At 37.7% G+C, this 22600-nt stretch overlaps 3 protein-coding genes across 3 annotated transcripts; 1 reads left to right on the top strand and 2 right to left on the bottom strand.

Annotated features, from left to right (window-relative positions):
* Positions 1 to 2174: 2174 nt before the first annotated feature.
* On the bottom strand, positions 2175 to 2828 carry LOC110686549 (midasin-like). The gene has a single exon (XM_021863165.1). The coding sequence runs from the start codon at positions 2826 to 2828 to the stop codon at positions 2175 to 2177; it is 654 nt and encodes a 217-aa protein (XP_021718857.1).
* A 4613-nt stretch (positions 2829 to 7441) lies between these two features.
* Positions 7442 to 9114, top strand: LOC110686560 (heme-binding protein 2-like). Its single transcript, XM_021863176.1, has 2 exons — positions 7442 to 7849; positions 8554 to 9114. Exons 1-2 carry the CDS (start codon positions 7590 to 7592, stop codon positions 8984 to 8986), a joined length of 693 nt encoding a protein of 230 aa, XP_021718868.1. The 5' UTR covers positions 7442 to 7589; the 3' UTR covers positions 8987 to 9114.
* A 91-nt stretch (positions 9115 to 9205) lies between these two features.
* LOC110686559 (ubiquitin carboxyl-terminal hydrolase 15-like) lies at positions 9206 to 22205 on the bottom strand. Its single transcript, XM_021863175.1, has 14 exons — positions 21714 to 22205; positions 20509 to 21100; positions 18455 to 18842; positions 18024 to 18348; positions 14432 to 14580; positions 14222 to 14310; positions 13452 to 13537; positions 13198 to 13360; positions 12898 to 13021; positions 12587 to 12744; positions 12410 to 12494; positions 11492 to 11704; positions 10690 to 10751; positions 9206 to 10030 (listed from the first exon to the last, which is right to left on the bottom strand). The coding sequence occupies exons 2-14, from the start codon at positions 20796 to 20798 to the stop codon at positions 9427 to 9429; spliced, it is 2736 nt and encodes a 911-aa protein (XP_021718867.1). The 5' UTR covers positions 20799 to 21100; positions 21714 to 22205; the 3' UTR covers positions 9206 to 9426.
* Positions 22206 to 22600: the final 395 nt, after the last annotated feature.

Here is a 22600-nt window from a genome sequence, read left to right as displayed (position 1 = left end):
GAAGAAGTCAAAGGCATCAAAACCAAAGATGTCATCTCCTTCATTTGGAGAAATGTCATCACTCGGTATGGGGTACCCATGTCTATGGTTTTTTACAATGGACCTCAATTCGAGACGCCTGCTCTTAAGAACTGGTTGGGAGACCAAGTGATCTCTCATCGTTTTACATCAGTTGGCCGCCCCCAAGCAAACGGCCAGGTTGAAGTATTTAACAAAAAAATATCTCTGATGGCATCAAAAAGAAAATTGAAAGAACCAGCGGCCTATGGGCTGACGAGCTACCACATGTTCTGTGGGCCATCAGGACGATTGAAAAAGGGGCGACTGGAGAAACGTCATTTCTAATGGTTTATGAGGCAGAGGTTGTTCTGCCTATTGAGCATTATGAGCAGACTCTTTGAGTCATGCTTTATGACGAAGAGGCCAGCTGGGAGGCCATGCAGCTAGCATTGGATTCACTTCCAAAATGCAGGGGCAATGCAGCCTTGCGCCATGAGATCTATCGTTTGAGAATGACGAGAGCTTACAATAAAAGAGTGCACAAGCGACCCCTAAAAGTAGGGGACTTTGTGTTACGAAAGATTAAAGCAGTCGGTAGGGCCAACGAGCAGGGAAAGCTGACTCCTAACTGGGATGGCCCCTACCGACTGGAGGTTAGAGGCGGAACCTACTGACTGGAAACACTAGACGGCAGGTAGCTAACTAGAACTTGGAATGTAGACAACTTAAAAAAGTACTACTTCTGAGATTTGTAAATTATTTGTAAGAATATCAATAAAGTTTACAATTTTTTTCCATTATTGTGCAAGTCTCCTCAGTGGGGCAAGCCGCCTGTGCAGAACACAGTCAGCCTTATTTCTTTTAAGTATTTGAGTAAAAACGTTAAGTCCAGATGACTTAGCCATCTGTTCTTTTCTGAACAATCGAATGAGGTCACAGGCCGGATGATCAACCTAAGGCCCATGGCCGAATGATCTTTTTAAAATTCAGCTAATACGTCTATCCCAAAACTTAAGAAGCAATCCGGCGACATCCATCCGGGTGAATTCATCGCAGAGAGCATCTCTCATTTGGGTGGCACATTGCTCTATAAACCTAAAACAAACGGCCCTACCGAGTGTCTACTTGACAGCCTCGTAACCGCTTGACTTGAGACAAAGATAAACGTACCGCTATATTGTAAACACGTGGTAGACAGTTAAAATCTAAGTCAGAAACCGCTTGATATTGCTTGGGACAATACAGTCAGCCTAATTTGAGTAAATAGCCAAGCAAAACTTGGCGAATAAAGTGGAATCATGCGGCCAAAGCCGCCTGCTTCTTCTACTCACTCAAACCAAAGTGGCAAATTGGTTAACCCCAACGGTTAACTCCTGTTCACTCCGGCAAACTTAAGATGGAACCTAAACGGTGCGAACCAAGCCGCCTGTTTTTTGGCAAACAAACGGTATTCGGCCACTATTCCTCTAAGTTGCAAACACAACAGACGGCCACAACCGACTATTTCTATTGATTACTCAAGTACAAGTGACGGAGATTGATCAACATAAAAAGTTCATAATCACTCAACAATCTACATTTAGAATCTAAAAGGTACGAATGAAAGCGCCTGTTTTTTGGAAAACAGACGGCCTTCGGCCCCTGTTCCTATATGCAAGCACCAAGCAGACGAACTATTTACAATCAATGAAATACACTAAGTACAAAGCTTAGTGACAAAACTAAGTTTCGTCAAGAACTATATAAAGGCCGAGAGCCGAGTAATGCCATGTGTTCAATGGTCGACTACCGCCTGGTTTGGGGTAATCACCTTAGTGATTGATTGACTTAGAATTAGTAATACTCAAAGGTATCAAAAATTCTAAGTCAATCAACTCACCTTTGAAAACCAGGCACCAGTCGCCCAGGGGCAAGAACAGTCGGTATATAACATTCATGAAAGCAAGAGGCAAGCCGCATACATTTAGCAAAATTCATGAAAAGCAAAAATTCAAAAACTTCAAGATTTAAGAAAAACGGCAAAAATAGCCAAATAATTAATATAAGCAGTCGGTCAGATGACCAACTGAAAATGTTGAAATTAAAAATTTTATATAAACCCCGACCCCTTGGTCGGGTAAAGATACAGAACAAATGGCACGCAGGCCAAACAAAGTTGACATAAAAATTGGAATTTAAGCAGTTGGAGGAGGACCTACAAGGTTGACAGCCGCTTGATTTGGATCATCAACCGGCGCATGTTCCTTATCGGCATCTGCCTCTTCCTGCGGCGGCTCCTCATCACCGTCCGCCTCCTGCTTCTCCTCCTCTTCCTGGTCCGACTCCCCGGAAATGAAGTCGAACGCCTCCTCATCCACGTCCTCCTCACCGTCTTCCTGTCCCATAATCTTCTTGTTGAATTGATCAGAACAGACGGCGAATTGGCTCCCCCATTTTTCATAGCTGGTATCAGGGAAGGAGGTCGCCCAAGTCATCTTCATGATGGCGTTTGTGTCCTCCATCATGTCCTGAACGATGGCCATCTTCTCTTCATCAGCTTTTTCGTTAAGTTTCTGGGTGAGGTCAGCCTCTTGATTTTGCAGGCGGCCCTTGAGCTTGTTCACCCGAGCGCGGAGTCCCTCGGCCTCCTTATCCGCCTCCTTTAGAGGCCTGAGCTCAGCCTTAAGGTCCTTTAAAAATTTCTCCAGCTCTAAGATCTTTTTCCAGGCCGCCTCTAAGTCCTGCTTGACCTGTAAAGTGGCGGACGCCTGGTAATACCGTACGTCAGTAGTCAAAATCTCGTTTTGAGCTATCTGGAACATAGCTTTATCAGAATCAGAGGCGGCCATGGCCTTCGCAGCTTTTACCTCTTTGTTCTTTTCGGTGATGGGCTTGCGGAGACCATACACTCACAGCATAGACTGCAGCCGGCCAAAAACAGTCGTCAGTTACAAGCGACCAGGCAAATGTTTAAATTTAAAGAGCGAACTTTTTACTAAGTTTACCTTGGCAAGGAGACCAGGATGGCTTCAAGGTTAAGGGTGTCGAATCCCTTAACAGAGTCCCTTTCCTCGGCAGGGATGGCTTTCAGCATAGCCTTGGCCATCTGGACCAAGTCCAGCTCTTGTGGGGCATCTGCAAAGAAAACTGATTAGGGCGCGGCATAAAAATAGAAAGCCAGCCGCCTGAAATCAGAGGAGTCGGTTGGTTGATTAAACTTCATAGATTTGAGCAAGTTATACCTATGGCCGCCTCCTTTTCTCTTGAGGGTCGGTGAGCGCGGGGAAATTATGTCGTTGACTAACCTCCTCACGGCCAAACAAAATTTATTATAATCCTAAAATAACCCCTAAACAAGTATAGTGGTAAGTTCGGAGTCGAACCACAAGGAACGGTAATGTTGGATTGTTCTCGATCTAATGCTTAAGCTACGCCGAAATCGGTTTATGGATAGTGGACACTACAACTACACTAAAACACATATAAAGAACAAGGTATGATAAAGTCTACTAGGGGAAAAGATCCACTTAGAACAATTAATAAGCTAATGAGAATCCATTTGATAATCAATCATGCAAAGAAAGAATTATAATGAGAATTAACTACACTCAAAAGGAATCTCTCAAATTCCTAGCCTAGATCCCTCATTGACTAGGTGCATAGAAGAAAATTACCCAAAATGCAATCAAATATATCAATTCTAATTCACAATCCCTTGTCAAACTAAAACCAATATGCAATTAAGTGTGCTATCATGGGAGATCAATCCAATCTAAAACAAACAACATGCCAACATCAATTCAATCAATTTAATCACACAATTATCATCAAATTTATCTCAAATAACTCAAATAATCATTACAAAGTCTCACTCAACACCTAGTAGAAGGGAAACTACTCAAGCATAATGAAAGCAACTAAATAAAGCAATAAGAGAAGAGAAAGTAAGAAATGCTCATTGATATAAGGTGGAGATCTTCAAATTCCTCATTTGATTATCCAAAATCCATGAAAACCATTGTGCTCCTCACTTTCTCTCTCTAAAATTTTGAGAGTTTCTCTCTCTAAAACCTAAAACTAACCTAAAATCTCTCCTAAACTGAAAAATCTTTTTTCTTTAATGAGCAAAAAAAACTATTTATACCCCTACAAAATTGCTTAGGAAGCTCCGCAAAAAGTCAGCTGAAACGGGAAAAGGTCCGACCGAACTCTAGGTAGGTTCGGTCGGACTCAGGGTAGGTTCGGCCGAACTCAGGGTAGGTTCGGTCGAACCTCCCTGATCCTTGTTTGGTCGAACTTTCCTGGTTCGACCCCTCCTGTAAACATGCTGAAAACTTGGTTGAAACTGCCTTGGAGGTTCGGTCGAACTTTTCAAAAGTTTGACCACACCTTGGTTCGACCGAACCTCTTAGAGGTTCGGCCACACCTCCTCTTGAACTTCCTCTTCTTGCTTCCTCTTCTTCCCTTTTGCTCCTCTTGTCTTTGTCCATGCCTCCATACTTGGCCAAGGGGCCTCCTACCGTGCTTAGGACCGTCATGGAACCTGCAAAAGATAGCAAAGATCACGAGAGCATGGGGATGATAAAATTATGCATAAAGATTATCAAAACAAGCGCAAATAAGCATACTTTTCATCCATAAAAGAAAAGGAAGCCATAAGTGGAGAAAATAGGTAGAAAAACCTAAGAAAAACAGGAGAAAAGAGACCAATACACTACCCCTAAGGGTAACATAAATGTCACTCATCAGTCGGCTGCTCCGAGGGGTGGCCGGAATCCTTGCCCCACTTTGGGGAGTCCTTCCTTGCCTTGCGGCCGTCTGTCTCCTGGCACTGCCAGGAGTCGGCACTTCCCAGTCGTCTGTTTTTGACGTTTGGGGTCCGGCTGAGTTGAGGAGGAAGGTCTGACAGTCTCGCTCTACAACAAGTCAATGAATCAAAAACAGGTGACCAGCATATTATAATTAAAAAGATGGAAAATTGTGCCAAGGTGAAGTAGCTCACCCTAGGCGCTTGTTTGGCAGGCGACTCCTCGGTGGACCACTTGCCAAGAATGGTTGCGCGGAGTTGGGAGGCTATTTTCTTGGAGGCCGAGATCTTTTCCATAACTTTATCAACAAAAGATGAATCAAATGGTTAGACCCAAAAATTAGTCAAGTCTATCAAGACACACTAAACAGGCGGTCCTCTACTTCTCGGCATCTCCTCGCTAAGGCCGCAGGCGGCCAGGTATTTCCCATCGTATAACCACTTATACTTTGGGATGTAATTTTGAGGGACGAACTCCCTTACCCCGGTCTCGGGGTTCGCCTGTATGTACACTTTGAAGAGCCCTCTATCCAGGATCTCTTCCTTTGCTTGTTGAGGAGCAGACGGCAGATCAGAGCCGCCTATTAGGTAAGGTGGATCTTTGTTCCACCTGTTGTACTTTTTGTTCTTGACCTTATCAGGGTGGGAGACTATGTAGAAGGTGTGCCTCCAATCCTTCCACTTGTTCTCTTTTCCCATGGTCATCATGTAGCCTTTATGGCTAGACAGCTGATACCAGCCGGTACCGCTTGTTTTTTGGGTCCGGCTGAGGCAGTTCATATGAGAAAAAGCTTCAAAGCTTGGCTCTACCCCATACATCTCGCAGCCGGCAACATAGCCCAAGATGTTGAACCATGAGTTTGGGGCCAATTGCCAGACACCCAGCTGGTACCCATCAAAAATCCTCTCTACAGTCGAATGTAGAGGAAATCTTAAACCAGCTTTGATGGCTGCCTCATAACAGCCAAAACACTCGTCCCTATAGCTGGACGACTCTGGCCAGACTACCATATCCTCGGCATCCGACACTATTAAAATGTAACCATGACCCATCACATGGTCAGCCCTAAAGCTCCCTATTTTTTCAGACATGGTCTTGCGCCTGCCTTTGGGAACATGGAAAAAGTAGGGAGTGTACATTTCCCTTTGGGTGGCAGCCGGCTCTGCCCATCTCTCCCCTTTCTCCACCTCATGGCTCTCTCTCGCTGTATGTAGCCGAGAGTACTTCTCCTCTGAGTCACCTAAGTGCCGACTGGAGGTGCTGGGCTCAGAGTCGTCGCTCGAGCTCTCGAGCAAAGCAGTCGCCTGCCCGGACAGATCAATGATGAAAGGTTCATTCTGAACCTCCTCCCCTAATTCTGCCAAAATAGAATCACTTGGGGTGCTAGGGACGCCAGGTGGCACGTCCGATATCTCGCTTATGGGCGCGTAGAATGAGGAGCCGTCCGAGTTTGTTATCCTGGCCGTTTTTTTTGTTCTGGCCATGGTGTCTTGCACAGATACACAGAAAGTCGGACTCTGGGCAGTTCACAAAGGGTGGTCCAGCATGGGACAGGCGGCACTCCTAGTTCTAGATTCAACCGTCCCCAGTGACCGGCTGATCACTAACCTAGGTCGTGTCGGGTGCTTTTGGGCTACCATTTTTTAAAACAGAAAAAACAAAGAGAAAATGAAAAAGGAAACAAGTGGTTACGTTTGAGAAGAGAAGTCTTGGAACCCTTGAAAAAATTAAGCAGCTGAAGAAGCAGGCGGTCTGTAAAACAAGAGGCAATCGTCCAAAGAGGTAGAGCAATCGTCCAAAGTCATGTCTTAAAAGTTTCTAGAATGTCCAAATGATTTGGACACTCCCTATTTATAGGGGGAGAATTTCAAGGGTAAAAAAAAAAAAAAAAAAAAAAAAAAAAAGGATAAAAACCGTTCTCCAATCATGGCGTGACACATGTCACAGCGCCACGTGGCATACCACGTCACCCCTGTGAAGGGTAAATGATTAGGGGATTTTTCCCCGCCACGTGTCATCCACGTGGACCCATCAGAGTCCACCTCGTGAGAGGTCCAAGGTGGACCAATCAGGTCACGAGACGTAGCAGGCAGAATTGCCAGCTGACCAAGTGGCCTCCTACGGCCCAAAGTTCTAGGCAAAGCCCAATCAGCCCTAGGTTTACTGAAACCTTATATTGGGCTCGTTTTCCAACACCCTATAAAAGGGAGATACTTCCCTCTGAGGAACATCTATTCAGAAATATTCAATACACATCAACTCTCCATCAAAGAAAGTCAGACTCCTGACACCTCAAACTGAGCAATTACACATTGCAGATTCTCTCTTGGAATCCAAGAGAGACCCTTTACTGTCCGCACTTTACTCCTCATACACGTTCTAACTTGATCGTTGGAGGCGGAGCTCCCACCCATCGGAGTCTCCGTTGTTTTGCAGGTACAGGCGTCCAGAGGTCAGTCTTGGAATTGTAACTCTCCCGAAGGACATCAAAAAACCCCGAAACACATAATAAGAAAAAGAGGTGGTATATCTTACTTCGTACTTGAATTGATTTAATACATAAATATATAAATTTTTATTAATTTGAAACAAATATTTCAAAAAAAAAAACATTCACACTAGTTTTTCCATAAACGTCATTTCTGTTGGCAAATTCCTGACCACAACCAAGGAGAAAAAAAACCCAAAAAATACTTTAACCTTATCATCAACCAAGTGAGCACACCACCCTTTATTTAGTCATATGCCATTTGGGGTTCTAAACTTGTAACTGCAGTAAACTGAAAACAAGAACATTCAAAAATGGCTGCTATAAAACTGTTGGAATTAGCTCTGTTATTCAACCTGTTTTCAACACCAAATCAATTGGGTGGATTATTTACTGGGAATGGAAAGCCTGCATCATTTCCACCATCATGTAATCGAATCGAATGCCCGAGTTTCGATACTATAGAACAAGGTAATGGCTACGAAATTCGTCGCTATAATTCATCTGTTTGGGTGTCCACCAACAAAATTGTTGATATCTCTCTTGTTCAGGCTACTCGTACTGGGTTCTTGCAGTAAGTTTTACAATACTCCATTTTTTTTTTTTTTCTTGTTTAAAGCTTTTTTACATGCATATTTTTTAGTCACTAATTGTCAAGTTGTATTAGCGTAGATTACATAATAGTAGTGAGTTTTTGGCTTAATTTAACATATCGAAAATTCGTAATTGAAAACCCGTACCTAATTTCATATTGATGAATGTAAGGTATTTATCTAAGATAATCAAAACATCATCTTATTGCAACCTTGGAAATTTCACGTTCAACGCATATTTTATACTCATTGTTAATCGCTCATACTACGTAAGAACTTAACCCATGTTCTAGAGCTTGAACAATGATGTGAAAGGCTTAAGAGCAATCAATCCAATTATCCAACGGCTAAGGCCAATGCAAGGGCTGTTTAAACCTTATTTAACTTGTTTGACTGATTAGGATCTTTTAGTAAAAATTATAAAAAGTTGATGTTTAAAAAGTTTATATTGAGATGAATTTAAAATCTTGGACATGATTATACTTTTTCTTATGTATAAGTCATCAAAGACCATTAAAGGGACATGTAAGAAATATGAATAGTGCAAAATTTAAAAAATATGATAAAAAATAAATAAATAGATAAATAAATATTGAAGTATCTATTTGGTTATTTTTCAGCTATTGATTGTTTATTTCTTCAATTGTAGTCTTATGTTTATCAATTATGGTTTTGTTTTCGGTAGGCTGTTCAATTATATTCAAGGGAAAAACGAATACAAGAAAACAATAGAGATGACAGCTCCAGTGATCACCCAAGTCTCCCCAAGTGATGGACCCTTATGTGAATCTTCATTTGTGGTGAGCTTCTACGTTCCGAAGGAGAACCAGGCAGACCCACCACCTGCTGAAGGGCTGCACATCCAGAGATGGGACTCAACTTATGTGGCAGTCCGACAGTTTGGAGGGTTTGTCTCTGACTACGAAGTTGGAGAGGTAGCCGCAGCATTGGAGAGCAGCCTTGCAGGGTCCAAATGGGCAGCTGCCATCGAAAAAGCCCAAACAGAGAATCCTAAGTCAAGTTATACCGTTGCTCAGTATAATTCTCCATTCGAAATCTTCAATAGGGTGAATGAGATATGGTTAAGTTTTGGTATGGAGGATGTTGCTGCTGAGTGAATGTGAATAATCATTGTACTTGAATAAAATTGGGCATTTGTAACAATCAAATACTCCTATATGAGAATTACCTTTTTATGCCTTTTTATGATCTTAATGGTAAAAATGTTTTCGATCTTGTCATGAAATCATGAAAATAAATTTTGGGCAGTTATGAATTCATATATTATGTAATTTGGTGATGGAGAAGCAATGAAACCAATACATAGCACTAACAGAACAAGCAATCAAGCACCATCAGTCAGTAGAATATGCCAATGCATGCGATTAGCTAAAAATTGACATTTTTGTCATTAATCGCGATAATAAGCCCAAGTATCTTCGATACTACAATATTAACAGTTGCCCCCATTCAACAAGTAAATTGAAAATGGACAAAAATCGGAGCACAGTTCCTACGAGGCTAAAACCTATCGACTGCTACATTAAAAATCATATTATCAGAGTTGAACATTCGTAAAAGTCTGAATAAAACTATCACTTGCCGTACTCTCATAATTTACAAAATTTTGGTACTCACTGTCAGACAGAAAAGCTTCACTAAAAGGACCGCTAACCTGTCTCATGTTTCCTTTCTGCATATTTTCAAGAGGATACATTGCATGGTCTGAATCCAAAATATACCCTGTCTGCTCGGAAACATATCTTGTCACTGGCTTGCTCCCTGAAAACATGCTACAAGAAACCATTCTTTGAGTGGGACGCACACGAGTAGAGTGAATGCCGAACATTGAGGAAAATGATTCAACATTGCCATTATCAGAATAATCAGCGGTACTGAATGAATCTCGTGTACTTTCACTGGTGAAAGATGCTTCATCTGAACTAGTGAAAAGGGACCAATCACTGGTTGTAGCATCAGAAAATAATTCGGGATGATCCGCATGCATTTCAACGGCTTGATTATATCTATTGTTGGACCGGGGAACATCTAGTCCTACTTTGGAAGAATTATGGGTTTTGGTGATACAGGATCTTGAAGACTTGACAACTTGCTGCTTTCTAGCATTCTTTATATAGGCTCTTGGTGGTCGAGGAAAAGACCTATTGAAACAACATAAAGTTCAAAATCTCAGAGATGGAAGACTGTAATAGTCATGCTAAGTTGTTGCTCGAGCTTTCCACAAAAGCACATGAAACATATGATACTACAATGAAATTGCAAGCAATAGTAGCTACAATTCACCTTAATATTGCAGTGTCAGCAAATTATGTCTGAAAACTAGTGGTTTAAAACTAGCCATCTAAAAACTCTCAAATGTTTCCTCACATTAGCTTTAATTGAGGTTTATAACTGTAAAGACCAAAAGAGAAGTTGACTTTTGAAACTTTCTAAAGCAATTACTTAAAAGGTGAGGCAAGTTTCTTTCATTTATAAAAAAGCTAAAAACCTGTCATCAATGACTCCTAAAAAAACTACTTGTATTTCGACAAACGACAGCGTAATTTCCTTCCCTCTTTTCAACCATGGGGAAGGGGCAGAGGAGGGCAACTTTGAAGTTAGAAAGTGTTGCCTAATGCATAAGAACAAGGACTTTCATGGTAAAGTAAAGAAAAAATCATTCTCTAGTTGCTCTACTACCACTTATTAGATTTCATTAAAGTGCTCATTCAAATCGCAAAAGACCCTGTATTGTGTATACAAATCAACCAAGCAAAGGCTTTTTATTTTTAACAGGAAAATGCTAATAAATTCGAGTTACCTCATGTAGAACAAGATATATGCTCCTTCTGACATCACCTGGCTCATGGACACTGGATGAACCTGATGACAATCACCATGAGTACTAGAGCACAAATAGCATATTAAAAGCATCTAATTTTGTAGTATCAGTTTATAATTGCTTTCACTGGTTTAGAGATAAAACTACATACATCTTGATACTTTAAACCCACAACCAAGGTGGTAGTCATTCAAAACATAGATATGTTGACAATTGCCTCTTTAAATTAATAACTTTGTCATTTTTAGTAAGCCACGTTATTTTATTTTATTTTTGCCAAACAACAAACTACTATTTCAGCATGTCTCATTTTGTTAAGTACATCAAACACGTTAGAACATCTGCTTTCCTCTCTAATTTTGGGGATGGATGGTAGGAAAAAAGGTTAAGGGATATAAAGTCTATGGATCGGAAACTACATTTTGGACCTAAGTGCCAAATATCACGTATGAAAAAAAATTCAGAATGTGATAAATGAATGTGTTTTACTCATGAGAAACTAATTGCTAGCTCTGTTTTGAATCCTTAGAAAGAAAAGTGCAACGATGAGGTGTGGATCGAACCGTAATGATTCCAAATAGACATAACCTTGCATCTAAAGATGCCCTGGGAAACTAAACTAAAATTATTGGATAACTAATCTAATTTACTAAAAGGCAAAGAGGCTGTCATGGTAGTGTCATGCAAATGTTCATAGAATGAATATTAACAAGCACTGTAAGGCAATTAAAAGAGAAAAACGAACAGGAAACGAAAAAGGGAATTGACACTAGGAGATTACCACTGTATCATCTATCCTGTACCAATTTTCCTGCAGATCCTTCACATAAGATACATAGTGTCCAGAAAATGATGCATTTAACGTATCCACATGCACAACCACGCCATAAAGCATGTAAAGCAGAGGGCAGTCATTTGAGCCTGTCATAAATGGGACCATGTCCAGCATCTCGGGAAAAGTAATGCATTTGTTTATCTTGCCATAATTTCCTTCCTGCACAAGGAAAGCCATATTTTTTTTCTTTTATGTAATTCCCAAGGCATAGCAAGTCAATACAGTCTAATAATTAAGCAATAACCTAGGTGAAACCACATAAAAAGGACAAACAAATCACTTGCATGGTAAAATTACACAGGCAAAGATACCAATTCTGTAATTTAACAACAGTTGAAGCACGAGATGCCTAGTCTGAACTGCTATCCCTTCTATAATCTCCTTCATAAGTGATGATGCTGATAGCCAGCATGTATGCATCAACAATGCAAATATCTTTAAAGCCTTTTGATCAGGTGTAAAGTACTCTCTTTTAAAAAGTTCAGCACACACATTACTTCTTATAATAACATAGCACCATCTCTTTTCATGCTGAATATAATACTTATTACAAAGCAGTAATAAACCTAGGGTGCTCAAAAGACGACCAAAAAGTATGAATTGCCTATGTGCTGATATTATTAGGTGAAATCAACTATTCAAATATCTATCTAGTCCTCTTCTCTGAGGCTTTTATGTAACTAGAGCTATGCTACGAATGAGACAAGTTGTCTTTAATATGTCAGTAAAATTAGGCAGGATTCATATTGGGTGTGTTCAAGGCTCAATGAAAATATTAATGATAAATTATTATACGAAACATCGAAAGGGGCAAATCAAATAATTGAGAAGCATAAACCAAGATAATGCAGGGTGGAGCAAAACCTGAAACCTCTTTAAGACAATCGTAAGAATGTTGGGAGCCTCATCAATGCTCAACTGCTTTCTAGCCCGCACGTAAGAAGCACACCTTTTCATGCAAATGTATGGGTGTTACTTGATTAAATCCACTGACATAATTGAAAGCATCCTAACCATTGATGAAAAGAAAATTTGCCAAACCTTCCACATCTGTACATGTTCTCTCCATCTAAATCTTCAGGATTAGTGAACTGAGTCAGTGCATCTTCCAGTGATTCAACCCATCCAAAGATTTCTAATGTCAGATCCATTATGTTCTCATATCGTTCTGATTCATGGCGACATCTCAAACACACTACCTGTTTGTTAAAATTGAAAAACACGTATTGCTATCACATATAATCAAACATAATAAGCAGAACTTCAAATTCTCAGATTGCTGGAAGTTTGGGAACATCAATGCTCTCCAACATTGTTAGAAAATTCCCACAGATTTCACAGATATTCTATACCATTGATTTAAGGCGCCCACCAAATGTCTGTTGAACAAATGTTGTTTCCTGCAAAATGGGGTGAACCTGATTCTCACCACCGGCTTCCTCTAGACATATTGATTGCATTGATGCAACTAGAAGCCTAAGAAAAGGGCATGAATACCAATCAGAAACTTTATATGTAGGAGTATGTAGGAGTAACTTCTTCTTCTTCTTCTTATAGGGCTACATCAACCAAAATGACTAAATTGCTTCACAAAGTAGGATCATTAGCAAGACAAAGAAATTGCAATTTCACTATTTTGGATTAAAATAAACCTTAAAAATTCGTGTGCATCTTCTTGACTTCCATCACCTATCTGGCAATTTATACTCCGTATGTGCGACAAAATATTGCTTGGAGACAAAGGCCCTGCAGTGTCTCTTAGCATATGCACATGTTGCTCAAGCTCACACATCAAGCACCAATTATTGAGGGAGCCTATTATGAACATAACAGATTGGATAATTAGAGACCAGGAAATAGCCCTCATCATTAAATCCACTTTAAAGAAAAAATAGACTTTTTTTACAGGTTCTTGAATGTGCTCGGCTCAGAAGGTAGACAACAAGAGGTTTTGTGCAGGTTAAACACTGCAGCACAGCATTTGCATAGCAACTGCATATAAAAAATAAACAAGAATTTAGGTCAATAACTTTAAAAACATTAAACGTGATTTATAATATCAATAAAGAATTTTGAAGAACTCAACAGGTTACGGATACATGCAGTTATCTTCGAAACATGAACCAGTAGTTATCCATTTTATAATTTGTATAACATTTCCAGTCTCTCTTATCATTTGTATCAGTATTCTGTGTAAAAGCAACTCTGAGTACAGGTTTTTTGCAGTGGGCAAGGACAGAGGGAGGAGGTTGTAGGGAAAAAGGTCTATGCAAAACTTGTTAGTGTTCCTTACAAAAGATGATATTGCCCCAACAAAATTGTGAAAGCCGAAATACAGTATAATTATAATAATCAAAGATCAAAAGCCTACCATCTTATACATGATTTGAAAAACAGAAATCTGATATACTCCATCTGTTTCAAAATTCTACCCTGCCATTTTGGGGTATTTTAATTACTCACTCCATATCCTTATACCCACTCCTTAATCTGAGAGCCTAAACCATAGGGTGAAAACTTTGAAACAGAGAAGTCAATACTTTGCAAAAATTTCCCCACACTACTTGTTAGCATAGTTATAATAGTTTACTATACTTTTTAATTTTTTATCACCATTAAAATATAGTGTGAAGTCCAAATGATTAAAGAAATAGATTTTATTCTAATAAGAAGTACCTGTTTCCGCAATTTAGAAGACCTCTAGGTATCAAGTCAAACACCTCAACTTCAAAGAACTTTGAGAACTTTTCAAAAGGGAACAGCACCTGACATGTATATAAGCGGAGTAATCAATCTGCTTGATAAAACTACACTGTGACACAATAGCAATAAATTGTTCTGAGACATTTTGTACCGTTATCATAGTGACTTTGATTTTCAACTGACCTTCACTCTCTTACAACTACCAACGTCCATTTCAGAGGTAGCTTTTCTGGACATCTTTGATAACTTTTTGAGGCCAACAGATTTCGTTGACCTGATGCTTGTGATACAATTGGTTTCATGTGAGGAGGTGAAATTGCCCATTTTAGGAGCTTTCAACAAGATTAAAATAACAAACAGACAAAAAAAAAACATTTAATACATCAGCAGAATACAATAAAGAAGAAACACTGACTTCACCAATATGTAGATCATTATACACATTAGGCACAATGTATATAGTGGCATTAGGACATATTTTGGTACTTTCAAATCTATGTAATCAATTACATGTAGGATAAGAGAAAAACTACACTAGTAACCAATTAATCTTAAAAAAGAAATAAGAAGTTACAAAGAGATGTTCAATGATATGTTATAGAGTGTATATCGTCAACAGCTATCACTAAAATAGGACTCATAAAGACACCTTATGTTTTCACATATTTACCTTTCTCTATACAAACAATGAGGCCCTCACTACATTCCTCGTCTCATTTTAAAATTTGCAAAATTCTTTTGTTGCAACAAGAAGAGCAAAATAACATGCTCCCTTTGTCCTAAAAAAAAAATACACTTGACCTTTTGCATTTTTAATAGGATTAGTTTTGCTCATCTCTTTATATGTGTCATGCCATATTCCCATCATTATATAGAATTCTATGGCTTTGTGCCTATTTAAATCATGTCAGATCAATCACTTTCTAAGGTAATCAATCAAAGCTTTAATCCCCATAAGTGGGGCCGGCTAAATGAACCAAAAGGAAAGTTATAAAAACTAATCCGACGGTGGGTTTCCCGCTGTCAATAAAGGAAGAGGGTTACGGTAGGCCGGTGACTTTGTCACATCACATGACATGAGCCAAAATGATATTTTTTAAGGTAAATGCAAGAGTAAAATAATAGTAGCCACTTTTAAACTACTTTGAGTTAGAGCACACAATATTAGAACATCACAAAAAGAAAGTTATAAAAACTTTGTAGGATGGAGGAGTAATGGGTCAATAGAAATTATAAAGGGCCTTAAACTATTAAAAAGAATCGTGCTTTCACATAATCTGGACTTACTAGAAACTTTGATGACCTTGAAGTAATAATATTTGTTCAAAAGAAACTTATAGAAAGAGTTAATCATTAACTAATCATGTTATAATTAAGCTTTCTTATGATAAGTATTCCTATCTCTCGTTTCTCCTTCCTCCTCTCCTATGTCTTTTCACTACTCAATAAAACAAAAGCAAGCACAGCATGGCACTAAATTCCATTTCTAATGTGTTTGGTACCTTGGTTTATAGAATTTTGATTATTACCACTTTTCAACATAGGATTATCAATTATTACAAAGGGCTCTTCATTTATTCCCTACCCCTTGCCTCAGAAATATTAAGATGTATAAAACCATATTACACACCAAGAAAGACTCACCAATCCCACCCTATTACTAGGTCATCACCTATACCCCAAACTCCATTGTTTTCTACCACCATTCTACTTGCACCCTTGCATCTACCGCCATCATATACCACACTACTACACTATGAACCTCTAATTTTGGCCATTACCAATTCTTTAGCAGCAATCTTTGTAGTGTAAAGGATCATTGGCTCCATTCTTTGAGGCAAATTGCTAAAAATAGCTAATTATGATCCAAATGTAAACCAAAACTAAATGAAAATCACTTAATTTAACAAAAATGATAATCATTGTTCAACAACAAAAAAAAAAAAAAAACAAAAAAAAACCACCAATTAAAGTGAGAAAAGCCTCATTAAATCGAGGGTGCGTACTATTCACCTGATTTTCACTTATATGAACTTGGTGGAATTTATCTTAATTTATTAGATATATATTAAACTTATTAAACTTATATTAGTTGTAATTAGAACTTGGTAGCCCTTATTAACTCTTATCAAAACTAATTTGAACATATTTTTCCAACTAATCTTATCTAAATTTATTAATCCTTATCAAAACTTATCTTTCCTTATAAAGTTAAGGTAAACAAGATAAGGCCTAAGAGGTGAACAATCAGGTTTCTATCTATAGTGGAATTGGCCACAATCAGATCATCCTGAAAAAGAATGAGAATGGGCAGTTGGGAGAAAATCCTAAACTCTTAAGAGGGTTGAACACTGGGGTAGTACCTATATTGAAGAGAAAGAAAGGCAGTAAAGCTGCCATATTTTATAGGTTTAGCCTCATTCTCCTCTTTCCATAATGTTGTTACTGAGATGAAGTATGTCGTTACAATAGAAGAGGCAAATAAGAGGGAATGAGGAAACTAAAAAAATTTAAAAAAATAAATAAACATAAATAAATAAATAAAAGGAGACATGTTTGCATTAAGGAGGAGCTTTGGGAGGAGAGAGTGAGGAGCAGAGGGTAAAGGAAAATAACTCGGACGTTATTTGATTGTCTGAAAACAGCTCTAAGCTTAATGATTACACCAATGTTATTTTGCCACTAGAGGTTCCTTTTAAGACGTTCAAAAAAATTAGAGTTTTATTTAGAGAAAAATCCCCAAATATAGGTAAACTATGGTTCAATTCCTAAAAATCAAGCAAAGGTCATCACCCCTAACTTGATAAATAAAACAAATGCCATATGCATGGTTTTTAAAACTAATTGGTCCATCATAGTGAATAATATGTCTACACTATTGTGAAAGAGTTGATACTTGAGAAAGATGTTTTATTTAATCAAAATACTTCCTTTGTTCCCCATATTTTGCATCCTAGGGGGATTTTTGCATCCCAAAGCACATATTCAACCTTAAATATCTTTGATAATATAAGAGTTAAAAGTATACAAAGTTGATACTATGAACCTATGATAGTATATATCAAGATGATCTAACAAGACTTCATATGACTCTATTTTCTTTTACAAATAAATCAAAATCTGTGGTTGAAGAGAAGTGTGTGAACAACATAAAAAATGCAAATGGTACAATATTTAGGGAACGGAGGAAGTATCAAATAAGTAGTTTTGTTAAATATAATGAATATACTTTCCCTTCCATATAAATCAGAATATGGTTGAAGAAAAGTGTGTGAACATTATAAAAAACACAAATGTTGCAATATTTAGGACATAGAGGATGTATCAAATAGGTGGTTTTGTTACCCCTCTGTTTTGTTATGACGTTTAGCTAACACAATTTACTATCTTATCCCTTCATCCCACAATATTTCCACCTTCCACTCACTATAGCTTACTTTAGATAAGTATTTCTTACACCCATCCACCTTTTACAATTTATCTCTTAATCCACCTTTCCGTAATTTATACACAAAAGTATACTAGCAGAGAGAGTATTACTTTTGGTGGTTTACAACATAAAATTATTAAATAAACTTGTCTGAAATTCCTCCGAAAACAAATGCACAACTAGCATGAACCTAACATAAAAATATCTTAACTAACTGTCTTAATATATGGAAACATATTAAAAAAAATAATAATAAATAAATAAATAAAAAATGAAGCAATTTTCATTCAACATATATAAACTACAATAATTATGTATCAGAGGACACTAAATCTAGTTTGTTACCTGGTTCACCAGATCCATGTCCCTTCCTCACTTTTTCCAAGTGTGCTTGATCTCTTGCTACTTTAGGTATTGACTTTCCAGAATCAGATTTGACATATTTAGAGTCTGCTGCACTTTTTGACTTGATGTTCTCGCAGTTTGAGAACGTTTGAGAGAAAGTGTTTCTCTTTGAAATTTCTTCACTACAGTTCATTGCTTCTCTTATTGGTAAACTGTACTCTGAAGTTCCTTTATTCACATTCATGCCTCTTTCAGTAGAAGATGACAAGTTTCGTGTCTGACTTTTGAGCCCATCCTCCAAGTTCGTAGGCTCCCTACCTTTTAACTGCACCAAATGCAGTTTACATGTTTGATTTTCCAGAAATAAATTGCAACTAGGTGATAAAAGATAGAAACATGAAGAATTGAATAAAAACATGTCAAGAACCAACCTTATGCCTAGTTGAAGCCTCCTTTGAAGGATCTGAATCATTCCTCAAGTACATATCATTGGAGATAGATGCTGCTCTACCTTTGCAATCCGGCATTTTCTTAGAGGATCTGCGTGAACCTCGCTTTTCTAAGGGTATCCTCTCTTGTCTTGATATCTGACAAGCATCCACAGAAGCTGAAGTATCAGCAGGGGAAGCACCAGAAGAACTGGCATCAGTGAGCTGTGATTGACAGTCATTGAGCTGATGATATGCAACTTTGTGACAAGAATCCCTCCCAACATTTTCTTCTGTTGAAAAAGGCTTAAAAGAAGAGTAGATATCATCTGGTGGCTGGCATTGCTCTTTATGACCTTGCCTCCAATGAATTATCTGACACCTTCCAGAACTGCACTCAAATTAACAATGTAAATTCAAGGTCTCGGGAGTAGCCAAGTGAAGAAATTTTCACTTAGAAGCAGAAGTCCTTTGTTCCTAAGTGCAAAAAGGCTAAGTAACATACTTATCATTACTATATGTCTCAAGAGCACATCGAAAGTCCGGCAAAATAAAAAGGACTGTTTTTTAAAGGATATGACTACAATCCTTTGTGGATCCCAGAATTACTGCCTTCATTTCGTTAAATCTCACTGTAGTATGTCAAGTCTAGAGATATAAATGTTTAGACATGTTTGAAATTTGTTTTCCCAAAGATAATTGGATATGCACTAAACCTTTTTAGTTCAGATTCATGTGCAAATGTTTGTATGCCTACAGCTAGGTGAATAACACTCTCTACCACTTAAAAAATTAAAATTGACTGCAAATTTACATTACAGGTTGCTTATTAAACGCCTAGAGATCTATAACCCTTCCACAGTTCCACTCCATCAAGTTGTTACTTGTTACAATTCAGAAAAAAAGAATTTCAATAAGGAAACCATTAGCTTATAGAACTGTTATGGAATTGTTAATTCTCAATCATGAGAAACTACTTGAAAGGTAGTAAATGCACATAGACACATTTTTTTTATGTGCAAATACATTAACATGATTCCTCAAGACATGCGATCAAATATTAGTGACTCTAAACCTTTTCATTATTGCGATACCATCCAAAAAGATGATTTCAAAAGTTCTGGTACAAAAGGAAGCATTTTCATGAAAATGTGATTCCGTAGTAATGTAGGAGCATCTCTCTCAAAGTTTGGTTAAAAGAATCTAAAGGTTGTTAACTAGTATTATTTTGCTGCCCTCTTTATTCTTTAGGATCATTTCTTGGCTTGGAATGCATGTACAAAACTTTAAATACTTCTCTGAAAACCTTTCACACATTGAATTTCGATTGAAACTGACTGAAGTGCAAGGGTTGACTTTGGCGGTAATAATCACTCTAAACTCAATACACAAGGTAAAATTACCCATGGGCTGAGCTTCTATAGACTAGCCACATGCTAAAATTGAATGAGTAGAGAAAGAAAAAGGCACTTAAAAGCACAAGAGATCATTTAGGTGAGCATCACTGTGCATAGTATCTCTTTTTTCAACATAGATCACAATACCGATAGCACAGATAAGGAAATTCAACAAAAGTTCATCTGATTTTATTGTATTTTAATCTACAGATAAGTGCAACTAATCTAGCTAAGAATCACCAAGTAAAGGCAGGAATTTCATACGTACTAGCTTCTCTATAGAACCCCAATTATTTAAGTTTGAGTTTTGGGGCTAGGAGAGCATGTCTCCTCATATTCTTGATTTTCTGTATTCTTCTTAGTTTCTTTGTGAAATTTATTCCCTATGTGGCTTTCTAGATTAGTGATACTAGTTTTCATATGCTTATTGCTCATATCATGAACACCAAAACAGCCGAAACACACCTTCATTGACGAAAAATATACCAGCAGCTTAGTGAAATGCAATCCCTTCAATACAACAAAACTCTATTCAAGGAAATATCAATACATAATGTCTTCCAATCTCTATTTAAGCATAGAAACAAGAGCAAGAACATCAAGCAATCCCTATTTTGCAGAAAAAATGGAATTATCTTGCAACTGGCAATATGGACATACCAGTATCTGACAGACTTGCATCTTGAGCAGCGTGTTGTAGCCGGGCTATGGCATCTGGCACACTCCCAAAAAGCAGTAGTTGGAGAGGGTGCAACAGGAGGAATAACACTAGCAGTTGCCATTGATTCCGGCCTAAAAGACTCTACGAATGCCTCTTCAACAAGTAAATTTACCCTCTCTTTCTTCTTTGAAGCCTCACTCCATTTTCCAAGTAAGATGTACAAAACCACTGGCAGCACAATAAGGAACAGAAACAGGGCAGGTATATCAGCTTGCCTTGGCTCAAGCATGTCCCTTTCAGCATACTCATATCCAACTATACTTCCAACTGCCTAACTAATGCTGCTCTCTTCGAGCTTTGCAAGTCCAACAAATTTACATACCCCTTCACTTGAAGGGACTTATATAGAAACCATTTACCAAGACAATTGTAAAATTTTCACCCCTCAAGTTCCTTAATGTGCAAAGACTAAAGCTGCCCCCAAATTGGTCTTCTACTTTTAGACAGGAGCGATATGACCAATTGACAAACCCCACAGGAGCAGCATGAATATATGATCTTACTCTACTGATGGCTCCAAGTCACAGTTTTCTGAAAAAACAACACAAAATCTGGTTCAAAATAGCCTCCATGGACATATTATTAAGCACACATTAAGCAATAACAACCCAATTCGGCTCCTGCCTAGCAAATGGCCCAGGGAGATCAACTCACATTCAGCACTACCCTGTGAACAGAACATACCACCTACACGACAGTGAAAGTATCCCCGCCAATGACAGAACTTTATAGCTTAAATCTCAATTTTTGAATGCACAAAACTATGAGATACACCATTTACCCATTACTCAAATATTGAACAAAAAATTAAGAAAAAGGATATAAACCCAAGATTTATAATAAGCTTAAAAGCAAACCCATTTGGTCAAAACATCAGCATTTCAAGTTATGGACACAAATTCATAGATCATACCTTTCAAAACATAAACCCCAATTTATTTAGCAACCTAACATTACTAAAACTAATTCAATACCCCAACAAACCCACCAAAAATTAACTCATTTTTCCACAATAAAACACCAATAAAATTCCAGTGAATCCAATGAAATTTTTTCTAGATTTAGACATCTGAATATAAGTCTTCAAGATAACTTTTGAAGTACAAAAAAATATAAAATAAAAATGAATCAAAAAGGGGAGTACCTTAATAATGCAATGAAATGCTAAAAACAAATGTGAATGTGATAATTGAAGTTTTTGTGACTTCTCCTTGAAATGAAGAGATACTTTGATTCTGCTGACGTTAATAAGAAAATCTTGTGTCTCTCTCACTCACTCACTCTTTTCCTCTTTCTCTCTCATCCAACTGAACAGTTTGCTGCTGTAAGAGGTTTTCAATTTTTTTTATTTTATTTTAACTTAATTTTGGGTTTTTTTTAATTAGTGTAATTTTGTCTTTAAGATTGGTACCTAAATTCAATCTCACCGAACACGTGGAGAGTAGTTATTAGCAGTTTGAGTACTTTCATGGGGTCCCACTTGCTCTGACAGTTGAATTTTTAATAGTAACAATTTTGTACTGTTTAGTTCAGTACTTTGATAAGTTCATCACTAACCTTTTGGCTGTAAAAAAAAAAAATAGATGAATAAAATAAAAAAACGGTTTTTTATCATAACTGTTTGTTTATTCACCATATATCTCTGAAAATTTTCAAATTCACCGTATACTCTTGAATTGTTACAAAAATTCACCATATACCCCCTAAAGGCAACAAGATGAGTGAAATTTAGTTAATTATGCATCGAAATCACCTTAGATATCTCCCCCTCATCCTTGAAATTAGGGGTGAAAGTAATATGGTTTAAAACCAAACCAAAACGAAAACCGAACCAAATTATTAATTTAGATTGGATTTTTTTTTTCAATTCGGCTTGGATCGGATTGGAAAAATAAAAAAAATTGGATTTCGGTTTGCATTCGGTATTAAGGTCTTCAAAATATAAAAAACCGAACCAAACCGAATTAGATGTAAATGTACAATTATAATTTAGGCCCAAAAGCCCACCAACTTAAGTCAACCCAATCTCAC

This window comes from Chenopodium quinoa, unplaced genomic scaffold, assembly GCF_001683475.1.
Source record: "Chenopodium quinoa cultivar QQ74 unplaced genomic scaffold, ASM168347v1, whole genome shotgun sequence".
In the NCBI taxonomy this organism is placed as follows: Eukaryota; Viridiplantae; Streptophyta; class Magnoliopsida; order Caryophyllales; family Amaranthaceae; genus Chenopodium; species Chenopodium quinoa.
This window is presented reverse-complemented; position numbering and strand designations above follow the sequence as displayed.

Bases quoted from the DNA above. Each gene is read 5' to 3' on its own strand.
- LOC110686549 (XM_021863165.1), bottom strand. From the start codon at position 2,828: ATGGCCGCCTCTGATTCTGATAAAGCTATGTTCCAGATAGCTCAAAAC.
- LOC110686560 (XM_021863176.1), top strand. From the start codon at position 7,590: ATGGCTGCTATAAAACTGTTGGAATTAGCTCTGTTATTCAACCTGTTT. The intron at 7,850-8,553 runs GTAAGTTTTACA...TGTTTTCGGTAG, and splicing joins ACTCGTACTGGGTTCTTGCA to GCTGTTCAATTATATTCAAG.
- LOC110686559 (XM_021863175.1), bottom strand. From the start codon at position 20,798: ATGCTTGAGCCAAGGCAAGCTGATATACCTGCCCTGTTTCTGTTCCTT. The intron at 12,745-12,897 runs GTATAGAATATC...TTTAACAAACAG, and splicing joins GTGGGCGCCTTAAATCAATG to GTAGTGTGTTTGAGATGTCG. The intron at 10,031-10,689 runs GTAACTCGAATT...TTGTTTCAATAG, and splicing joins TATATCTTGTTCTACATGAG to GTCTTTTCCTCGACCACCAA.